Here is a 24,123-nt window from a genome sequence, read left to right as displayed (position 1 = left end):
CCCACCAGGCCCGTCCCCTACCCTGGTTTGCCAGTATGTGCGGCAGACTAGTCTGTCCCACATCCCATTTGGCTCTCATACATGTCGATGGGTATTGAAGCTTAGGTCCATCTAACCAGCTCAACAATCAAGCCCTCATGGGTGTTGTTGAGTGCCTCTCTGTCTAGCCACCAACGCCCCTATACTGGCTTTCATGCCCTCTAGTGGTAGTGGTAACCCAAGAGGGAGGAGCCCACTATTTCCCTCCCAGGCCTCTCACTCCAGGATTATGCACTCTCCAGGTGGTTCTGTGGTTTAACTTGACAGAATTAGCCCGGTGCAAGCTTCTGCCAGCTGATGCTGTGGCTAAGCCCAAATAAGCCTCGCCCACTCTAACTGTAGATTGCAGCAGTAGGAATAATCAGCCCAGCCTGGCTTTTCCCTGATCTAGTCCACATGAGGTCCACAGGTGTTGTAGCCCTGCTTAGTCTGGTCTGCCCCCCATCCCAGCTCACGCTCTCCAGTGGGAGTAGCTGTCCAGCGAGGGAACCACCCCTTATTCCCCTTCCAGCTCTGCCCCCTCCCTTCCTGGTTCTCACATGTACTGGTTGGGCGCTGCGGTCACATCAGGTACAGGCAACCTCACCCTGGCCTTCTGTATTGTGGACTGGTTTTTGTCGTGACCAAACATGGCCCGACCCACACTCTGTTCTGGTGCTTGGATTTGCCAGTGGATGATGTGAACTGATTTTGCCTGGTCTGCCCCCGACCCATGCCAAATATATGCCAGTGGAAAACTTCCCGTGGCCTACTCTGGGCTGTTTCCTATTGTGCTTCTTGCGTTTACCTGCCGGGTCTGTGTCCTGCCAGAGGAGTTGCCCAGGCTCTTCCATCAAAACTTCTCCCAATGCCAGATTTTGTGCATACCAGCGGGTCCATGAGCCAACCCTACTCAGTTCACCTCCCGTCCTAGTAGGAATAGTGGCCTTTCCTGACTGGCCTTCAACCCAATCTGGTTCTTGCTGTTGGATGTTTCAGCCCAGTCATGGCTCGTCCATACCCACATATAGCTCACACATGGTTCAGTAGGGGTTGAGACCTAGCCTAGTCTGTCCCACATCTACCGTGGTCCTCCAGGACACCAGATGTTGTTGGAGTCTGGCCCGGCTTGGTGCATCCAGTCCCAGTCCACACTTGTGCCAAGTGAGACTACAACCATTTCCTGATCAGAACGCAGCCCCCATTCCAGCCCACGCACCCCTTGGCGGGACTGGGAACCTCAACCCAGTTAGGGTGTCCCCTTAGCTCCCCAACTGGGTCTGTTCTCATCCCTAGATCATGTGCATACCAGTGGTTGCTCTGACTCAGCTTGGTTCAGCCCCTCACTTGTCCCGGCTTCTGCCTTAGACACTGTGGCTTAGCGTCTCTGACTCATGCAGACCAGTAGGTGCAACATCCTAGCTCGCCATGACCTGTGCTCCATCCTGGTTTCTGGTTTCTAGTTTCGCTTGTGGGCTAAGGTTTGCTCAGTCCTGCCCGGTACACCCCGTTCCATTACCTGCCCACACATTAGCCAGCTGTTGGAGCTACTTTGCCCAGCTAGTCTGACCCCCAGGTCTGGACCACATGTTCACCAGCGGGAGCTATGACTCACCAAGGGAGTTTCCCAAGTTCCTGCACTTGATCCACTCCCAGACCCAGTTCTCATACATGCCATTGGGTTTTAGGCCAGTGACCGGTGCAGTCTGGCCTTCCATTTGGCCTTGTATGAGCTGGTGAACATTGCAGCCTGGCCCACCCCACACCCTATTCAGGATGCACATTTGGGTGCTGCTGCCTTGACCAGTCCAGACTGTTGCGGGTTCCTTTACCTGTGATTGATGGCAAGCTCCTTGGTCACACCTAGCTTAGTCCGTCACCACCACACCTCTTAAGCTAACCAGTGGGGCTAGAATTTCCACAGGTTTTGGCCCACACATCCACTACAGAATCTACCCCCAGATATGTTCTCGAGTGCTCCTTAATGGCTTTTCCAAATGTGACCCATCTGCTGATCCATCATCATATGAGGTAATAGGATATCTTGCTGGACAAGCCCCGAGCCTTAGCTTTTACATGAACTGGTGTTGGGTGCTCAGCATTGTTAAGTGATTACAAGTTCTTCAAAGGAAGAGTATCTGTTATTGGGAATCTTTAGGATATATTCACCTCCCAGAAGCACAGTGGGTTCATCCTGGAGCTACATAAGCAGTGATTCAAACAACCAACACCACAGAGTTCCCTGGCCAGGGGGCCAGCAGGCAGAGCCTGGTGCCAAATGGTGCACTGGCCGCCCAGGACCCACCAAAAAGTAAATAAATTTAAAAAACGAATAATGTATTAAATAATTTTTAAAAGCTAAAGAATTTTGAATATTTTATCAAGAAAAGTTGATAAATATTTGAAGAAATACTTGTATTTACCCTAAATTGGACTTTATATGATGATATGTGTCTTGAGGCATTAAATGTGTTGCCTTTTTAAAAGTCCTGTTCTGGACTCTCACGTATTCACTTTCACTGTTTTTCCTGAAACAAAAAAATGGTTATTACTATGGGCTTTGCTAGTCATGATTTCTTAACCTACAAGTTTTGATGTAAAATACTGCGTTTTTATTCATGGCTATTGTGTTTTCAGCTTTTTTCTAAGGCTTTCCTCATTTGATTTTATTTTTAAAAAAATCTTACATGTTTACTTTTCATTAAAAATGTTTAAAATTTCTTGATCGTTTTCTAACTTCCACTGACTTTTGATTGCCAGAAGGGAAAGATCGCTGAAGGTCTTTTGGGTTAACAAGTAGCTCAAATTTGAGATTCCAAATTGAGGAAATCAAAGTATGTACCATTAGTTCAGAATACTGTGTGCCTTCTGCGGGAGAGCGCCTACCACTATCTGCAGTTACACTTCACTCTTAGGATTGAATAGATCTTCTAACGACTTGGTGGGAGGTGACATCAAGGGCTAAAAAAATATTCTTTGGTGAACTCATATCGCTTTGATGCTCAGATGAAAGTCAGACTGGGCAGAAGAGGAGCTCTAAAGATTCAACTGATTAGGAAATTGGAGATCCAAAACAAGCAAGCATGGACTTGGGGATGTTATTGTAGTCACTGCCAATGTGGGATGTGATTCAGTTTGTTTATTTGTATAATCTGGTACTGAACACTTATTAGCTAGACTGCTAATATTTGAGACCTGAAAATATACAGCATATCTCATCACACTCTGTGTATAAGGTCTTTTTAGTTGACAAAGCATGTTTGAAGCTGAAAGTGATTTGCACGTTAAAATATCTTTCAATTTGCTGCATAAATAACAATGGGCAGGATTAGGAAATAATCTCCAGAGACACAGCTTGTGACCAAGTTTCTGTCTTTCACTCTATACAATTCCGTACTTCAACACTGCAAAAAGTGTGTCTCTGAAAAGAAGCCTGCCAGTGTTGCCAGGAAACCCAGCTACCGCTTTGTATGAACTTGAGATTTTGATTGATTTGTAGTGGAGTACAATAAAAGCAAGCTGTAGTCGAAAACATTTATTTGTTTGTTTGTTTTGAAAGAAGCAGTGAAAGCCATTTTTGCAGTGCTGTTGTTATTATCCTCAGGGAATTGGTCTAGGAACCTACCATAGATACCAAAATTCGTGCGTGCTGAAGTCCCTCATATAAAATGGCATAATATTTTCATATTATGTTGCACTTCCTCCTGTATGTTTTAAAATATCAGATTACTTGTAATACTTAATGCTAAATCATATATATTTTAAAATATTTATTCATTTTTATTGGAAAGTCAGATATACAGAGGGAAGGAGACAAAAAATGAAAGATCTTCCATCTGCTGATTCACTCCCCAAATGGCTGCAACACCTAGAGCTGAGACCATCTGAAGCCAGGAGCCAGGATCTTCTTCCAGCTCTCTCAGGCAGGCGTAGAGTCCCAAGGCCTTGGGTTGTCCTCTGCTTTCCCAAGCCACAAGCAGGGAGTTGGAAGGGAAGTGGAGCAGCCAGGGTCTGAACTGGCACCCATAAAGGCAAGACGAGGACTTTAGCCACGAGACTACCAGCCAGAGCCAACTAAATCATGTTGTTTACAGACTAATGACAAGGGGAAAAAGTACTTGGTCAGTACAGTTTTTTCTGAAAAATTTCGATCTGCATTTCATTGACTTTATGATATACAGAAATGTATGTATTTCTTGAAATTTCAGTTCTCAGAAATAGTTGTCATTTGTGGCTTAATATATGTCTCTGCAGATCATTTTTATGCATATAGGTAATTCTTACTAATATACTATTATAAACTAGCAGTAATTTTTGTACACCAAACTAAAAAGAGTGAAACATAATATGAAAACTATTACATTTTGTTCTGATGAGTCTTCTCTATATTTGGGCATTGCTTTGGTTCATTTTGAAATGAGGTTTTCATTTCCAAATAACCTAACTACACTTAGATTATTCTTAGTATGTAAAATGTTAATAACTAAGACAATTTGTACACAGTAAATTGTGGTAGCTATAAAAAGAAGCACTTGAAGTGGCGAAACTCTTTTTTCTGATAAGTTAATGTTTTTTAAAGGTTGATTTGTTTATTAAAAGGTATAGTAACAGAGAGGGAGGGAAAGCGGTATCTCCCATCTGCTGCTGGTTCACTCCACAAAATGTCACAATGGTCTGGCCTGGGCTGACCAGGAAGGAGCCAGATCTTCACTTGGGTGGCAGAGGCTTAAGCACTTGGGCCATCTTCCACTGCTTCCCAGGCACATGAGCATGGACCTGGATCAGAAGGGGTGCAGCTGGGACTTGAACGGGTATTCCAGTAGGTTATTGGTATCGCAGGCTGCTGCAGCTTATCCTGCTATTTCCTAGCACCTGCCCCAAATTAATGTTCTTTGTAACCTTACAAAAACAGAACAATAATCCAATCACCGAGTTTTTCTGTGTACAAGGAACTACGACATGAGACAGTGGTATCCACAATTTCTCCCAAACCCAGTAGAACCAGTGACTGAATAGTAAATTAGGATTGTTGTGAGATGGTTCAATGGGTAAATCCTCACCTTGCAACTACTGTGATCCCATATGGATGCTGGTTCATGTCCTAGCTGCTCCACTTTACATCCAGCTCCCTGCTTGTGGTCTGGGGAAACAGTAGAGGATGGTTCAAAGCCTTAGGATTCTGCACCCTCATGGGAGACCCGGAAGAGGCTCCTGGCTTCATATTGGTTTAGCTCCAGCTGTTGCAGCCATTTGGGGAGTGAACCAGTGGATGGAGGATCTTTTTTTCTGTCTCTTCTTCTCTTTGTAAATCTAATCTACCTTTCTGATAAAAAAAGAACCTTAAAAGAAAGGTAAATTAGAATGTATATTTTCAAAAATAGCCTAAAAATGTAAGGTAGCATGGGAAGAAGATAAGCTTATCAGTATCCAGGAGATACGACAAGATAATGGATACTAAGTAAAAGTCAGTGTCACCATAGAGTTTATAAATGGCAGTCAGTCCATTGGTTCCTGCAAAAGACATCTGGTACCATAGCAGAGAATGGAGGGCAGAACAAATTGAACAGTTCTCCCAGTCATGCGTTGACAGCAAGCATCTGAGCAAATGGAGGCTCTAAGGTGGACTATGTGAGCCAATGGACCTTAGATTTCCTCATCCTTGGAACAACGAATTCAACAGCATTTCAGAGCTATTGAAACCACCTGAGTAATAACCGTGGAGCATGCTCCATTGCAGACCCCTGGGTGACATTGGTGGCTGTGCTCCATCCTCTGGTACTGATGCGGTTAGAATGCTGGGTGTGGCTGCTCTCTTTTCTCCCTTCCCCAGATATAGGAAGAAGGAAAAGAAACTTGGAGACAATGTTCTCATCCACCTTTTCCTTATCCTCGACACTTGCCTTCATAATCAGTGATCCACATGGGCATGCATCCACATGGGCAGGTTGTCCCATGGGCTCCGCCTCTGGTGAGGAACTACCTGTGCAGAGAGCTGAGAGATCACCAGAGCTGAGATGGTGGAGAGCACCAGCCTTGTTCATATAACCTTAACACAGATTCTTAGTTATTATTCTGTGGGTTTGCCCAGTTAGACTGAACTGAAAAGTTCTAGGTTCACTCGGGGCAGTAGAAAGCTGGCTGGGATGGGGAGAAGTATTCTAAGGGTGTTACATATCGAGCAGTTGCAGCATTTGTTTGGTTTTAAGTGGTTTGCTCACAGAGTGACAGGTATCCAAGGAGCTGAAAGTGGGTGTGACAAGTGCTCCTGAAACCTGAGTTTGGAACTCCTGCTTTCTTCTGTTGGTGCAGCAGAACTAGCCTTAGATTTAAAGGAGGAGGTATAGGTAATCTTTACCTATTTTAATCCATTTCAGAAGTACACTTACATGTGGTTAAAAGCTTGATGGTACCTGAATGAGTGATCTTTAATGTAAGTTGGTTTTTCTTATTTTTGTTTTCACATATTTTCTATGTTACAGACCTGGTATGATTAAATAAACTCATTTTGGTATGCTAAAAAAAACTTGATTCTTTTATCAGGTGCCCATAAGAGCTGGGGCTAGAGCATGCAGGGTACAAGAATCCATCTGGGTCTCCCATGTGAGTGTCAAGAATCCAAGTCCTTGGGCCATCTTCTTCATCCCCCAGCTGCATTAATAGGGAGTTGAAAGCATGGAGTAGCCAGGACCTGAACCAAGTACTCTGATTTGGGATGCAGGTATCCCAAGAGGTGCCATGCCCTACTGCACCAGGAAGAGATATTATGTCTACTATTCCATTTCCAAATGGACCCAACTTGGGCCCAGCTGGCACCAAGTCTCCCAAGTGGGTGGCAAGGGTCCAGATATTGGGGGATCTTCTGCTTTCCCAGGCATGTTAGCAGGGAGGTAGATTGGAAACAGAATAGCTGGGATTTAGACCAACACTTAAAGTATCATTTTGATATGGGATACCAGTGTAGCAAGTGGTGACTTAACCCATTGTACAACACTGCCCCCCAGACTTATTTTTAATGTGGAAATTGATATGAACAGAAGTACTTCTATTCTAGCACGCAGGATGTTGGTTGATTAGATTAGATTTTTTTTCCCTCATGCATCACTAAATAGTGCCATTTGTGCATGGTTTATGTATACTCTTATGCATGTAAGAATAGGAGACCTATTTGAAGCAAACTACAAACTGCTTAAAAAAGAAATTGAACAAGACCTCGAAAGATGGAGTAACATCCCATGCTCCTGGATAGGTAAAATCAATATCATTAAAATGTCTATACTGCCAAAAGCAATATATACATTCAACGCAATCCCAATCAAATTGCCCAAAACATTCTTCACAGATTTGGAAACAATGATTCAAAGGTTCATCTGGAAACACAAAAAACCACGAATAGCTAGAACCATTCTCAAGATCAGGAAGTTAGCAGGGGGAATCACAGTCCCAGACCTCTGGACATACTATAGGGCAGTGGTTATCAAAACAGCCTGGTACTGGCAAAAAAATAGAGAAGAAGATCAATGGAGCAGAATAGAAACACCAGATGGGAACCCACACAAATACAGCCAAATAATCTTTGACAAAAAGACAAACAACAACCCAGGCAAATGGGAAGGTCTGTTCAATAAATGCTGTTGGGACAACTGGTTGATAACCTGCACAAACAAAAAGATAGACCCACATCTCTCATCATACACTAACATCAGATCTAAATGGATAGCAGATCTAAACCTACATCCAGAAACCTTCAAACTTTTTGGAAGAAAATGTTGGAAACACACTGCAACACTTAGGGGTAGGCCCTCACTTCCTAAAAAAGACTCCAAAAGCAGTAGAAATCGAGACTAAAATAAACAATTGGGACCTAATCAAACTAAGAAGCTTCTGTACAGCTAGAGAAACAATCAACAAAGTAAAAAGGCAACCCACAGAATGGGAGAAGATCTTCGCGCATGACATAGGTGATAGAGGGCTAATCTCCAGAATATACAAAGAGCTACAAAACAACCAAAATGTCAAAACAAACAAGCCACTCAAGAAATGGGCACGGGAAATGGGCAAACACTTCACAAAGGAACAAACCCAAATGGCAAATAAACAGATGAAAAAATGCTCAAGTTCCCTGGCAATAAGGGAAATCCAAATTAAAACATCAATGAGGTACCACCTAACGCCAGTAAGACTGGCCCACATGAATAAAAGCACCAACAACACTTGTTGGCGAGGTTGTGGGGAAAAGGGAACCCTACTCCACTGCTGGTGGGGCTGCAGGCTGGTACAGCCTCTCTGGAAATCAGTATGGAGAACATTCAAACAACTCAAATTCAACATACCGTATGATCCAGCAATAGCACTCCTAGGAATATATCCAGAACACTTGTTTTATGAGAAACCAACATGCACTCCTATGTTCATAGCAGCCCAATCAGTAATTGCAAAAACATGGAAGCAGCCAAAATGCCCATCAGCAGAGGATTGGATAAGAAAGCTATGGTTCATCTACTCAGCTATTAAAAAAAACATGCAGTTCTTTGTGGCCAAATGGGCCAAACTGGAAACCATAATGCTAAGGGAAATGAGCCAATCCCAAAAGGTTAAATACCACATGTTTGCCTTAATTTAAGATGACACGATGTTATGTATAACATGTTATGTTCGGTTTGTTATATGTTGTGTATAAACTAAAATTGAAATGTCAATGAGATGGTCACAGAAGGTGGTTAAGAACTCGCATTTTTTTTTACCATATTGGTTACTCATTACTATGTCAATTAATTTCATAATGATGTAAATTTTTGCTGATGTTATGTTGGAGTTTTTAATTGATCGGGATGATACTCTGCTGGCTCTGTCTTCAGACCAGAGAGGGTATACCTAAGAAGCCGTTGAACTTGACTGGACAATAAGATGCTGGACTCTATGTTTGGTATATGCTTGCAATGGGGGAATCTCAACTGAACTTGAACTGTGGTTATGCAACAAGGTGGAGGAATCCACCATGGTGGGAGGGTTTGGGGAGGGGTGGGGAGAATCCAAGTACCTATGAAACTGTGTTACATAATACAATGTAATTAATGAATTAAAAAAATAATAAAAAAGCAAGCAAACATAAAAAAAAAAGTAGCTAATATTGTTAACATAACCATTAGCAAGGAAGAGACATTTTCTGAGATCTTGCTGAATTACAGAGGACCCAAGATGTATCTTTTTAAAATAAATCTGAAAGATAATATTGAAGTCATTTATTTGGTAACTTAAAAAAATATACAGATAATGTGTTGCTTAACAACAAGGATATATGTGAGAAGTATGTCTTTAGGTAATTTCCTTGTGTGAAATTTGTATACTTTCACAAATCTAGATGGGATAATTTGCTACATACGTTTACTATAATAGAACTTGCTTTTAACCTACACACTTAGCATAGTACTGTATTGAGTGCTGTGGGGAATTGTAACACAAGGGTAAATACTTGTATATGTAAACATGTAAATATAAAAATGTGTAATAAATACACTGAGTGATAGGACCTTTTCGGCCCTGTTATAATCTTAGGGGACCATTACTACTTATACTCCCTGTTAGTTACTGAAATGTTCTGAGGCAAGTGACTGTTATTGATATTGTTTCCTTTTTTACAAATGCCCTAAGAGAATTGTATTGAATGAGGTAATATTAATTGTGTGATTCCAATTTTACAAGGGTACTCACAAAAATTGGGTCCTTTTGTGTCTGTACTTTTTTTTAAGGATTTGTTTTTTTTTAAAGTCAGACTTACAGAGAGAAGTAATAAGAGAGATTGAGTTCTTCCATGTGCTAGTTCTCTCCCCAAATGGCTGCAATGGCCAGGGAAGAGCCAGGGAGCAGGACAGGAACCATTACGGGTGTCAACATAATGTTCCACAACCACGGGCCCTGTGTTTGAACTTGAACCCCTGAGTCTAAAGCCCCATCCTGTGTCCCCCAGCATCACTGCTTCTCAAGAATGGCTGCAGGGCACCATGGGTATTCCCATTGTGATAGCAGATGCTTAATCCCTTGCACATGTGTCTCCTCCAGATTTCACCAGAAGTTTGAGTATCATTAATCCTGAACAGATGATTGAAAAAGCCAAAGGAGAAACTGCCTATTTGCCATGCAAGTTTACCCTTAGTCCCGAAGACCAGGGACCACTGGACATTGAATGGCTGCTGTCACCAGCTGACAATCAGAAGCCGGATCAAGTGGTAAGTTTGATCAGTGCTTGTTCCCCTACCGGCTGCTCGTGCAGCTGTCCTGGTAGCCATCACAGTGCCGATGCCATGGCCGAGTCACAGGGAGCTGCAAGGAACGCTGCAGACCTCTCTCGTGCTGGCTGAAAGCTGGCAGAGATCACTGTGTGGGGAGTGAGAACACAAATGGAATGGAATGAAATGGGCACAAACAGACAATAATGGAGTGACAGAACAGGCATGGTAGTGAGACAGTGTGTGAGATGATAGCAAGTAAAGTGTACTTTGTTAGAGGTTAGAGAGCAGAATCCTCTTTGCTTCATTTTCCAGTTAAATATCTCATATAATGAGTTTTCTAAAACTCAACATAGTTTTTTTTTAAAGATTGATTTATTTGAAACAGTTACAGAGAGGGAGAGACAGAGATATGCTATGCACTGGTTCATTGTCTCTGGCCATGACTCGGCCATGCTGAATTCAGAAGCCAGGAGCTTCATTAGGGTCTCCCACATAGGTGAAAACATCTTAAACACTTGGGCCAGTTGCTGCTTTCTCAGGCGCATTATCAGGGAGCTGGATAGGAGTCAGAAGAAAAAGAATTCTAGCCGGCATTGCAAACAGTGGCTTAAGCCACTGCATGACAACACCAGCTCCAAAATGAAGTTTTAAAAAATATTCTATTTATTTACTTTTATTTTGTTTGAAAGGCAGGTAGAGAGAGAACTTCCATCCCTTGGCTTAATCCCCAAATTCCTGTAACAGCAAGTGCTGGGCCAGGCTACAGTCAGGAGCCAAGAACTCCATCCTAGATGCTAGTGTGGGTGACAAGGGCCTGAGGGCTTAGGTCATTTTCTGCTGCTTTTACAGACACATTAGCAGAGAGCTGGATCAGAAGCAGAGCAACCAGCGCTCCATATGGGTTGTTGGCATTGCACACACTGGTTTAACTCTTTATACCACAATGAAATCCCAGCCATTGTGGCCAGTTGGGGGAAGGACCTGCTCATGAAAGATGTGTCTTCTCTTGTCTTCTTTCCTGTTCTCATCTCTCTCTCTCTGCCAAAGACACACACATACTTCTTCCCTGACTTGCTCAGGGAACTTTGAAATCAATGATGAGTTGATTCTGTCTGTTCAGCCCATATACCTGTTGTTTCTTTTTCTCATTCTTATTTGCTGTTTTGCGTGCTCTCTGGATATTCCAGCAAGCTCGTACTTGAGGTCCTGCAGTGCAAGTTTACCTTGCAGGTTCCTGGGGAGAAGAAATGGGGGGACAGTGTTCTCTTGGGCAACTAAGTTTATTTCCAGGGTTCCAGTTTGTATACATTTATCAAAGTAACACTTCAAACACAGTTCAGCTCAGAGATTGGTTACAGTGATCAGGTTTGATATACAACACGTGTCACATGTGTAAGCAGGGTGTTCCAGGAGAGTTAACAAGGCACCAGGATCAAAGCATCATTGGTGTGAGATACTAATAAGGAGCATTACTTTGATTTAGGATAATTGGCTAGCTAGAGCACAGATGTTCACCGTATATCAGGAAAGCATGGCAGCACATCCAAGGACTCGCTGGGTACAGGAATGCACTGTGGGTGAGAGGCCCTCTGCCTCCTCTTTCCTGGAGACTCATCTCAACAGACTCCCATAGGCCTCTGCTGTGCCAGCTATCCTGTTGGATGTATTCTGACACTGCAGTTTCCTGCTTTTGTCCTTTGCAGTCCAGGCCTGATCCCCTCTGTGGTTAGGGTAGGAGACTAGGACTCCTGAATCTTTCAGGATTGAGAATTGAAATAAGGAAGCCAACGATGAGCCATATATAGAGACCAGGAAACACAGGGTGATCTGAACTTGCAGTGCATCTAATAGTGGGAAAAAGACCCTAGGTGTTCCATGTTGAGTGGGAGGCACGGCCTTGTTGTCTGGAGATGTTGTGAGAACCTTTGAGTATCCATTTCCATGTATGAAAAATCTAACTGCAATCTGAAACACAGCTAATTCTGTCTAAAGGCAAAGGAAAAGAATTTGGGAAAGCTGATGCATCATCAGTGGACACGTATGTGGAATTTCAGGGGCAGTGTATGTCAGCCTGAAGCCTGTTTTTACTGTATTGAAGCTAGTGAACAGATTGGTTAGGAATCAGAAGATTGTGTTAGAGAGATTTCCGCCCTCCCTCCCTGTGTGATCTTTAGTTAATAGTTATCATGCACTATACCCTGGGCAGTGTGTTATAGTTTAATTGTCTATGCTTACTTAAGGCTTAAAAAAATGATACTATAAAAGTACACATCCAGAAAGGAAGGAGAAGGTCCAGAGAATCAAAGGAAATACCCAGGCTTGGTCCCTTAGTGGACGAGGGTGGATGCAATTGGGATTTGAACCCCCATCTCTGACTCTTTCATCTACACTTTTGTTATCATTTACACGATCCTGTGTTGTCTGTTACTTCATGAACCTTATGTGTAAAGTAGGAAAAATTAGACTTCACGATTGTTGGAATTCAGTAAAACAAACAAAAAACACCAAAAATCAAATTATATGCTACTGACTGTTGCTGAAGGTCTGTTGTAATAGTATGGGGGATAACGGTGGGGAGGCGAATGGGAAGGGTAGAAGAGGAAATCTCTGACCCTATTGAACTATATCATGAAAAATAAAAATAAAAACTATATCCTATGAGCATTCTTGTCTGCTGTAAGTGAATAGAAATGTTATTCTCTTTTCTCATGTTCTTTTCATGGGAAAAAGTGAAGCTATTTCATAAAATAGCCATTGGTAGGGACACATTTTACTAGGGAGAGGACTCTTTAAATGACTTTTAAGTGTGTGTACGCACGTGTGTAGCAAAATGAGCATTTGAAAGTACAGAGAGGTGCAGGGGTTGTGACATAGTTAAGCCATCACCTGCGATACCTGTATACTGTATCGAAATGCCAGTTGGAGTTTCAGCTCAGATCCAGTTGTGTGCTGATGTGAAAAGAAAGGCAACAGGGAAGATGGCCCAAGTGGCTTGGGACTCTGCCACCCGCGTGGGAGACCAGATGTACTTTCAGGCTACTGGCTTCAGCCTGGTCAAGTCCCTACCGTTGCAGCCACTGGAGCGTGAATGGATGGAAGATTTGTTTCTGTTTCACCCTCTCACTCTGTCAGTCTTGAACTAAATAATATTCTTAAATCTGTAACGTGAAATACATGATATTGATTTACCCTGCCCATAAGAAAATTAAAAAAAACAAATAAAATAAAAAACAGAAAAAAAGAAAAAAATTATGTACCCTACATGAACAAAATAATTTAAAATGTAAAGAAAACATAATAAATCTTCAAAATAATAAGGAATAGTTGAAATAGAAGCTATTTTATTTCAATAGTTAAATATGGTTAGAGAAATCTCATTTGTGGAGTCTTATTGCTGTCGACAAGTGGGTGTGAAGCAAATAAAGTGATGGTTGTGTTCAAGTCAGCTGTGATTCTTCAACTTCTTATTTTCTCAGTAAGCTGACTTGAATGTCTCTTAGTTGCAGACACTATATAAATCAGATCAGAAATGGATTAGGGATGATATCAGTATGGTAGGAAAGAAGGCAAATAGAAGAAACTGACGTGCTTCCACTCTGCACATTCCTATGGAATAAACTTGGGAAAAGGTGTTCTTGATTGTTTTAATTTTGATTTTGATTAAATGTAGAATAAGTAGTAATTCTGATTTGAAAGCAGCTTGCAGGACATGGCCTGTGATCATGCTCCTGATTATTGTTTGAGTGTGGCTCCACACTCTTTGGCTTTTAAGTCTATGAAAGCCATGAAATATGTTAAATTAATTTTAGAGAGTGTTAGTGATAGCAGTTGTTATCTTCTAAGTCAAATTTAATGAGGATTGTTATTTCCTCTAAGTGTAGACTTCTGTGATGACTGTTAAAGTCTCTAACAGGAGGCAGGTTTAGACACCCACCTCCCGTTTTAGAGTATCTGAGTTTGAGAGCTGATTCCAGATAATGCAGTATGGAGGCCTCCAGTGGGGACAGCTGAGTCGGTTTCCTGGCTGCTGCGTGTCTGAACCTTGATTGTGGGTATTTGAGGAGTGAATCAGCGGGCAGGAGGTTGGTCTTGCAAATTTAAAAATAGAAAAAGAGTCAGTGTGGAAGCCTTCTCTGGGATTACCTTAACCTTAACTTTTCTGTTTTCTCATTGTTATTTGGATAATTGTTGAGTTTCTGATCGTACTGTGTTCCCTGGATGGATTTTGTAGTAACAGTGTATATTCAGAGCTCCTTTAATAAGACAATATGTTTTGTTTGTTTTTTTTTTTCCCTCAATCTTACCATGGTTTTCTTTTAGATTATTTTATATTCTGGAGACAAAGTTTATGTAGACTACTATCAAGATCTGAAAGGACGAGTACATTTTATTAGTAATGATATCACGTCTGGTGATGCATCGATAAATGTAACAAATTTACAGTTATCAGATGTTGGCATTTATCAGTGCAAAGTGAAAAAAGCTCCTGGTGTTTCAAGTAAGAAGGTTCAACTAACAGTTCTTGGTAAGTTATTTTTATTTGTATTAATGTATTACTTAGCAACAGGGTGAGTGCTCACAGAACTACTGTGGTAACAGCAGTATTTATGTAAGACAAAACTTAGCTTTTGTGAATAATAATTTTAGACATTTGAAGTATTTCTAATGCCCTTATTGGCATAAAACATAAAACTCACATTTTGGGGGAAGGGGTGTAGAAAACCTGAGTGAGCAGCTGCTTTGTGAAACTCCATGAGTCTGAAAATAAGTGAAGGAATACTGTGATGCGGTGGAAGAATCTTGCTATGGTTTGTTTGTGTTGAGATTCTTGAAGAGGTAATTAAGTCACAGGGGCTTCTGTAGTTCCCACAAGAGTGGGTGAAGTTCTCTCAGGAGTGAGTTTTTACAGAGTGAATCGGATCAGTTCTTCCTTCCCTCTCCTCCTCATGCACCTGTTTGTCCTCCGCCAAAAAAGGTTCCTCATCAGAAGTGAAGCCATGCTTCTGGACCTCCAGAACTCTGAGCTGAAGGAATCTCTTTCCTTTGTGGTGTCAGCCATGAATATTTTTTCAGTCAACAGCATGTCACAACAACCCTAAGCTAGCAGTTTCGAGATGAGTGTTTGTTGCCTTCTCTTCAGAATTTACGCTGGAAATTGAAACCAAATCTTTTCTTTTTCTTAGGCTTTGGCCTATTTTTTTGAAACATGAAGTGATTTAATTATGATCAAACCTGTCAGGTCTCATTCACTTAAAAATTGTGTAGTGGGTTTTAAGGGTGTATTTTCATTACTCAGAAGATAATGAGGTTTGTATGATGACTAATCAAATATCAAATATATGCAGATACAACAAATGTTTCTTTACTTTTTTTTTTTTTTAAATAATTTGTTAACTTGAATGGCAGGGTTACAGAGATAGAGATCTTCTAATCCTCTGGTTCACTCCTCAGATGGCTGCAAATAGTTAGAGCTTGGCCAGTCTGAGGCCTGGAGCTTTATGAAGCTTTGCCATGTGGATATAGGGACCTTAACACTTGTGGCATCTTCCACTTCTTTGCCAGGTACTTTAGCAAGGAGCTGGATCAGAGCGTAGCAGGTGGGGCTCTAACCAGTGCCCATATGAGATGCCAACGCTGCAGGCAGCAGTTTTACAAGCTATGCCACAGTGCTGACCTTGGAGGAGGTTACAGTCTAAGAAATGAGTCATTGGACAATTTTGTCCTTATATGATCATCTTAGATTCTACTTACCCAAAGTTAGATGGTATTACTTACTACACTTCTAGGGTATAAGATATCTTTTGTTGGGTACTTAGGCATTGAAACTTTATATCGCATTTGTTATGTAGGAGATAGAATATGATAGGGGGACTATTCAATTAGTAGGGTCAATAGGTGTCAGATATTTAACTCCTCTGCCCTTACTGTTATTGTTTTTCTCCCGCTCCTTCTTTAGGATTTGTTTATTTGAAAGGCCGAGTTTTAGAGAAATAGAGACAGAGACAGAGAGATCTTCCATCCTCTGGTTCACTCCCCAACAGCTGGAGCTGGGCCTGTCAGGAGTTTCTTCAGGGTCTCCCATGTGGGTTCAGGGGTCCAGAAACTTAGGCCTTGTCCCCTGCAACCCAAGAACATAGCAGGGAGGTGGACTGAAACTGGAAGCCAGGATTGGAACTGGTGCCCATATGGGCTGCTAGTGCTGCAGGCCATGACAGCCAAAGTTATCTTTTAAAGATTTGACTACAAAGTTTATTGTTCATAAGACTATTGATAAACTTACTCATAAATATACTTCTTAGATTTTAGTATAATAGATTTTTACAAAATGTATAATGACTACAGTTTACAAAAGCATTCATGCATCACTTCTGGGGTTTCTATTCTGTTCCACTGATCTCTGTTTTTGTACCAGTTTCAGACCGTGTTGATTATCACTGCTCAGTAATATGTTTTGAGGTCTGGAATTGTGATTCCTCCAGCTTTGTTTTCATTCTTCAAGATAGCTTTGGCCATTCATGATCTCTTGTGTTTCTGATGGTTTTTATATTTTCTGTTTCTGAGAATGTTGGGATTTTGAATGGGATTGTGTTGAAACTGTATATTACTTTCAGTGATGTGGACATTTTGATGATGTTGAGTCTACCAATCTAGAAACATGGTAAATTTCTCCATCTTTTATTGACTTCTTCTCTTTCTTTTTTTTTTTTTTAATGTTTTATCATTTTCATCATTGAGATCTTCCACATCTTCTGTTAGGCTTATTCCAAGGTATTAAACGTTCTTCTCTGCTATTGTAGAGGGAACTGTCCTTATATTGGAACAGAATAGAAACTGTAGAAGTGAGCCTACACATGTATACCAACTAATAATCCAGCGAAAAAATTTGATCTTGTCAACAGACACTGTTGGGACAATTGGATATTGGCCTGCAGCAGTAAGAAGCAAGACCCCCACCTGTCACCTTATACACAAATCAACTCTAAACGGATCAAAGACCTAAATCTGCACCCAGAAAGCATCAAACAATTAGAGGAAAACATAGGAAGAGCTCTATAAGATACAGGCATTGTTAAAGATCTATAAAAGTCACCAAAAGTATGGGCAGTCAATAAATAAATGGGACTACATCAAATTAAGAAGTTTCTGTACTGCAAAGAAATGGCCAACAAAGTGAAGCAGCAGCTAGTAGAATAGGGGACAATTTTTGCACACTACACAATCAATAGGGGACTAATAATACAGAATTTAAGAAGAGCTTTAGAAACTCAGTGACAGAAAAACAAACAACCCTGTGAAGAAATGGGTGAAGGAAATTAGCATTTTTCAAATTCATGTGGTTAATAGATACATAAAAAATGTTCAGGATCCCTAGCTATCGGGAAAATATAAATAAAAAAATGGGTTGAGGTTCTACCTAACTCTAGTGAGATTCCTTACTACCTGATGGCATGGATGTAGGGAGAAATGTACCCTACTTTACTGTTGGTGGGAGTGTAGTCTGGTTCAGCCACTATCAAAGTCAGTATGGAAAGTGATAAGACAACTGAAAATTGATCTGCTGTATGACCCAGCTGTCCCACTCCAGGGAATATATACAAAGGATTTGAAATCTGCAAATGAAAAATTGATCTTTAAAAAAGGTTAATAGATCTTAAGTACCACCTCCACATGGCATTAAACAGGGTTGGAGAAAGAGCAACATGCTATTGAGAAAAGAAAAGAGACAGACACAAGGAATCCTGCTTCTAAGGAAGGAGATCAACAAAGAAGGCTCGATGCCTCACTCTTTAACTGAACTGTTTGGGGAATCAAATTACAGGAATTGATGTGACACAAACATTGATGACTATATCCCATATTGATGTTAACCAGCTAATGCTTGATGGAGCATCACCCAACTATCAAACTTTGTCTGCATGCCTCAACCTTGGTATTGGGATTTATTTTTTTGCCCACTCACAGACTGTTGTCCACAGATTCCAGATACAGTCTACCATGACATCTCCCCCCCTTTTGTCTTTTGGTAGAGTACCTTTAACCCTTTCTGTTTTTGTAAAAGTTAAGATAACTAAATTTGTTGTTGGATAGCATAAATAGAGGCTTTTTAACTACTTGAAATCCTTTTTGGTAGAATTTCCTTTCACGGAAGAATATACCCTAAATGTTGCAAGGGATGTGGGGGTGGCAGCGTTAATGGCTGTATCATGCCGAGACTGCATGTCATTGTAAAGGGACAGCAGTAGGGCATTCTTCTCAGGGTCTTTGGCAGAGTACAGCTTTTCTCAGGGGTGTTGTTTGAAGTACCACGTGTAACTTGAAGACTTCTTGTTGTTTAATCCTAAATAACACAAAACATAAGGCAGTTACAATTTAATTTTTAATTGAGGGCGTTATGTTTGAGAGTTTCAGGGATCCTCAAGGCTGGAAGCCTCAAGTACAAAGACTCATCTTATCTATTAAACTCCCCTTAAGAAGCAAGAAATGGTACTTGTTGGGAGAGCCTAGAGTATCCCAGAGCATTGCCAGTCTGTCAGCAAATGTCTCCCCACAACCACATGTACCTTCTTGTTTTGTAGAAATGATTAGGGATTGATTATAGTAGTGGCTAAGTGTTTGGTGTTAGATTGATTTTAAACATCCGTCTTTTATAAAGAGTGAAAATTAGAGCAGATTCAACAATGAAAATTTTTGTGTGAATGTAAAGTGAACCTGAACAAGAACTTTTGTGGGATGTGGTTGTTTTGGAGATCTTAGCTTTCTGTGTCTTATATTGCATAAACAAAGGCTTTTCTTTTTTTAGTAAATGAATGAAGATACCATTTTAACATAAGGCAGCACATATCCTGAAGGGAACCTGCATTAGGTAGCAGTGATGACATGAAGTGTGGCTAAGCACCTTCTTGGCAGTACTGTGACTGCCCAGCAACAGGATTCGCCTCTCCATGAACTCCAATCCCAACATCTAATAGAATGGAATGGGAAGCATTAACCCACTTGCCTTATTTATCAACTCCATGGGGGAAATACTATTCCTCCAGCTTGAACTCAAACCAAGGAAGGAGAGAGGGGGACCAATCAGTGGCAAGAGAAGAAAGGAGGAAGTCATTGATGGAGGGAAGTAGAAGTGGCTAATACTGTGATTGGATTAAACCCACAAGAGCAGTTAAGATTTTCTTGTGGTGTCTTCTTCCGTGTTCTTACATGATTCATAACCACAGGATTGTTTTCCTTTGAAAGTGAAAATTAGAGGGAAGTGTAACTCATAGCTTTGCGCAAAATTTCTGTCTCTAGTGACCCAACTAGTGGCAGTTGGAGCTCTCACTTGGTTTCAGCTGTACCATTCAGACAGCTGACAGTGGCTACAGCACAGTCAACTCTGGTCCTGAAGGTACTGAGGAATTTTCAAACCTTTGGTACCTGGCAGGGCTATACCCTTTTTATTTTGAAATAATTTTTATTTTTATAGAGAAGGTTTAAAGCTACTAGAGAGTTTAGCAAAGTCAAGAAACTAATTGGTATAATACCATAAACTAAACTAATAACCTCATTTGAATTTTAGTTTCCCACTAATGTCCTTTTTTTTTATACTAGAATCGAGTCTAGTATTCATATTGCATTTATGTCTTTATCTTCTCCAGTCATCTCAGGGAGTACATGAAGCCATGTCTCACTGTTAATTATTACTTGGTTTATTTCATGGATTTCTCTTCTATAAAATTATTTTCCCCTTAGTAATTAAAAATACGTATATTGGGGAGGCTACTTAAAGGCCAAGTAAATATCCTCTTTCCACTTTGGATTTTCCTGGTGGATTTTGGTGTCTGTTAATATGTTTTCTCAGCAATCGGGTATTTTTTTTGCACCAAGCAGAATGGCATGGTAGAAGTCTGTTTTGTTGCATGTAGAGCTTTATGCTGTATGTATTATAGTAGAAGGTAGGACATTAGGTAGAAGGTGATTTGTGACAGCTCTCTGGGTGGATTTGGGTTCTTATGGTTCTTACGGTACTGTATGATATGTCCGTGCTATTAGTGTAATTGATTATGAAGCCCTGGTTTTGGGGTAATGGCACCTAGAGGGAGATGACTTCCAGAGAGCAACATGCCAGGTATGGAGAAGAGTAGGGAAGGAATGGTGATGGGAGCTTCCTTCAGGCTCAAGTGACCCAGCTTGCATCAAGTGTGCTTGTTGGAATACAGGGGAGCCTAAGTGTGCCTGAGATAGTGAGACGCCACGTTTTGCAGCAGCTCCCTGCCTGAGTGCATTCTTCACTGTATCATACCCGAAAAAGTAATCTTTGAGGATTTTTCATACTTTTGTAATTTCTGGTCTCAGGACCAACAAATTCTGAAGTTAGTGTCTTTGCACCATGTGGGCATTTAAGAAACTGTTACAAAAACACAAACACTATATTATTTTTGTAATATTTTATTATAATTTTTAATTCTATTTTTGGTAGTTTATTTAGTGTAATAAAATATGAGATTTAATTACTATTTATTTTTTCAGTTAAGCCTACAGGTACAAGATGCTCCATTGACGGGTCAGAAGAAATTGGAAATGACTTTAAATTAAAATGTGAACCAAAAGAAGGTTCACTTCCATTACAATATGAATGGCAAAAACTGTCTGACTCACAGAAAATGCCCGACTCATGGTTACCAGGTACTGCCAGTGTTATAAATTGTACCGTGTGCCATTGATTTGAACATCAATATAATAGGGCTTGTATGTGTATGTGCATTATATGTTGAAATTCTCAAATGCCCCTTCTTTACAGTATAGAACAAAATTTCCATTCAAATTATTCAGTGCTTTATAATTACAACTTAATATCATTTAAAATAAATGAAAAAGAGATGTTTCTGTGCCAATTTCACTTTTCAGGGTGTAAATATTTGGAAGGGATTTTTAGCTAATGGGAAACATTCATGATCATAAATGGATGAACACTAATTAATTGAATGTTGAGTTTGTCTAGATTCTTGTCACAGCTGCTGTAATTTACCCACAGTATTTTTAAAAAATTGATAACTGTGTGACATTCACTAGGAAATTATAAGCTGGCAAAGACCGATCACTCACCTATGTATTCTAATTGGCCTGTTCAAATTGTTTGCCATATTCTACCCTGTTCTCATCCAGCCCATTTGATCCAAAGTAGATTTTTCCCTCTGCCTCTCTTTGATCTATCTGGGAGTCCAAACTGTATTTTACGTATTTACTTTTACTTTTTAAAAAGATTTAGTTGAAAGCAGAGTTACAGAGTGGGAGGGAAAGACATAGAGATAGAGAAATCTTTCCACTGGTTTTCTCCTGAAATGTCCGTAATGGCCAAGGTGGGCTAAGCCACCAGCCTTGAGCCCGGAACTCCATCTGAACCTATCGAGTAGGTGACAGGGACACAAGCAGTAGGGGCATCTTCACTTGCATTAGCAGGAAGCTGGATGGGAAATACAACAGACAGGATTTGAACCAGGGCTCTTAATGGGCTACTGGCATTGCAGGCAGTGGTTTAACTTTTTGTGCCACACCACAGGCTCATGTTTTTTTATTTTTTTTTCCTATTGGGGGGATAAAAGAGGTTTGCCAACTTCTGCTGCGTGAAAATTTTTGTGGGGATAGTCTTTCAAAATTAGTTGTGATACCAGATTACTCATTCTTGCTTCTACTAAGTCTTTGTGACTGACGGGCTGATGGTTGCCATTACCTTGGTCCATGTGATCTGCAGGCATGTGTGGGTTTCGGAGTCATGCATCAACCACAATGACTATACCTAGTTTTGGTCTGTCTTGCTTTTAGCTCAGTTGTCAGACTTGGTGGGATTTTTCCTTTATTAAATCTATGAGCAGTGCATGCTGAAGTTTTTCATTTTTCTTTTCTTCTAGAAATGACTTCACCAGTTATATCTGTAAAAAATGCCACTACTGAGTTGTCCGGGACATACAGTTGTACAGTCAGAAACCGGGTGGGTTCTGATCAGTGCCTGCTGCGCCTAGATGTTGTTCCTCGTAAGTATCTTCTTTCCGTCCGTGATGATGATGCTTTTGTTATCTTTTTTGTCTCTTTGAATTCAGTCAGTAAGTTCATATTGAGGATAAGAGAATGCCAGATTTGATCAGAATACTTTGTGGCTTTAATTAAGTAAAACACTATGCTGTTATTTAGAAAATAAAAGATGTCAGATCAATTCTTGTACCCATATTTATCCATTATGAGTATGAGTCACTAAGAATATTCTTATATGCAAAATAAGATAGCTTTTTTTGATTTATTTTATTTATTTTATTTTTTTAAAATTATTTTTTAATAATCTTATTTAGTTGATTAGGGAACAAAGGGTCAAGGGCTACAGGGTGAAAGTGGGTAATACCATTGTTTCCACACCAATATCATTTTTCCCTGTATCTGGGGTCAGGGAAAAAAACAAAGGGAAAAACCCCACCCAACCTCCCACCCATCCCAGATCCCCAACGGGAGGCGCGCTCCGAGGGTCCTGCTCAAACAGTTTTGATAGTTCATCAGTTCTGGATTGCTGCCAACCTCTCAGTTCCAATCGCAGTGAACCCTATTCAGAATCCACTGGCTGACAGTCTCTTCATGGTTGGGGTTCTAAGATCAGCAGTTCAGTTGGAGGGATCTCCAAAGAAACTTCATCTGAGATGATCCCAGGCCTGATTCTTGTGCGAGTTTGCTAGTACAGAGTCCGACACCGTCCGTCACACCAATCAGTTTATGCACATGCTGGTTGTTGGGATTGCTGTGTTCGTTCTGTTTCCAGCCCTGTCTTCCTCGTGAACCAGCAGGTGTGGTAGTCCAGTTCGATCCTGCCCACTTCATACTCGGTCCTCATGCAAACCGGTTGGAGCTGCAGCCTAGTTGGGGTGACTCCCCATAACCCCACCAGTTCTGCCCGCTACCCTGGTTCCCATGCTTGCCAGTACACACCGCAGGCTTGTCAAGTCTGTCCCACATCCTGTTTAGCTCTCGCACATGTCGATGGGCATTGAAGCCCAGCTCAACCCAACCAACCTACTATCTAGCCCACACACCTACTGGCAGGTGCCCTTCTGTACAGCCACCCCTGCCCCTGTCCTGGTGTTCGTGCTGTCCAATGAGAGTGGTAGCCCCGAAGGAGGTGCCCACTATTTCCCTTCTAGGCCATACTCCGAGATTATGCACTCTCCAGGTAGTTCTGGCATTTGGCTTGCCAGAATTAGCTCCAAGTGCCAGCCTCTGCCAGCTAGTACTTCGACTAGCCCAACCAACCCTCACCCACTCTAGTTTTTGCTTGCACCAGTCGGAATAGTCAGCCCACTGTGGCCCTTACCTTATCTAGTCCACATGAGGCCCACAGTTGTTACAGCCCTGCCTATTCTGATCTGCCCCCATCCCGACTCACACTTTCTAATGGAAGTAGTTGTCCAGCAGGGGAGCCCACGTTCCCCTGTCAGCTTTGCCTCCTCCCCCTGATTATCACATGTGCTGTTTGGGTGCTGCAACCACATCTGGTACGGCTCATCTCACCTTGGCATTCCTTATTGTGTACTAGTATGTGTAGCAACCGAACCTGGGTCGACCCACACTCTGTTCTGGCGCTCGGACTCACCAGTGGCTGATGTGAACTGGTTTAGCCTGGTCTGCCTCCAATCCATGCCATGTGTATACCAGTGGGATAATTTCCATAGCCTGTTCTGGGCTGTTTCCTATTGTGCTTCTTGCGCTTACCTGCAGGGACTGTGTCCTGCCAGAGGAGTTGCCCAAGCTCCTCCATCAGAAACTCTCCTAGTGCCAGGTTTCGCGCATACCAGGGGGTCCATGAGCCAGCCCTGTTCAGTTCACCTCCTGTCCTAGCAGGAACAGTGGTGTTTCCTGCCTG

The 24,123-nt window shown here is 41.4% G+C and overlaps 1 protein-coding gene across 2 annotated transcripts in view; it reads left to right on the top strand.

Moving 5' to 3' along the window:
• Positions 1-24,123, top strand: part of CXADR (CXADR Ig-like cell adhesion molecule) — a 76,680-nt gene that overhangs the window by 33,252 nt on the left and 19,305 nt on the right. For both annotated transcript variants that reach the window (XM_012927977.3, XM_004588610.2), the window contains exons 2-5: positions 10,075-10,241; positions 14,565-14,769; positions 20,754-20,909; positions 22,133-22,255. In XM_012927977.3, coding sequence (XP_012783431.1) covers positions 10,075-10,241; positions 14,565-14,769; positions 20,754-20,909; positions 22,133-22,255 — 651 coding nt within the window. The remainder of the gene's footprint in view (positions 1-10,074; positions 10,242-14,564; positions 14,770-20,753; positions 20,910-22,132; positions 22,256-24,123) is intronic.

The sequence above is a fragment of the Ochotona princeps genome, chromosome 3 (assembly GCF_030435755.1).
Source record: "Ochotona princeps isolate mOchPri1 chromosome 3, mOchPri1.hap1, whole genome shotgun sequence".
Taxonomy (NCBI): Eukaryota; Metazoa; Chordata; class Mammalia; order Lagomorpha; family Ochotonidae; genus Ochotona; species Ochotona princeps.
This window is presented reverse-complemented; position numbering and strand designations above follow the sequence as displayed.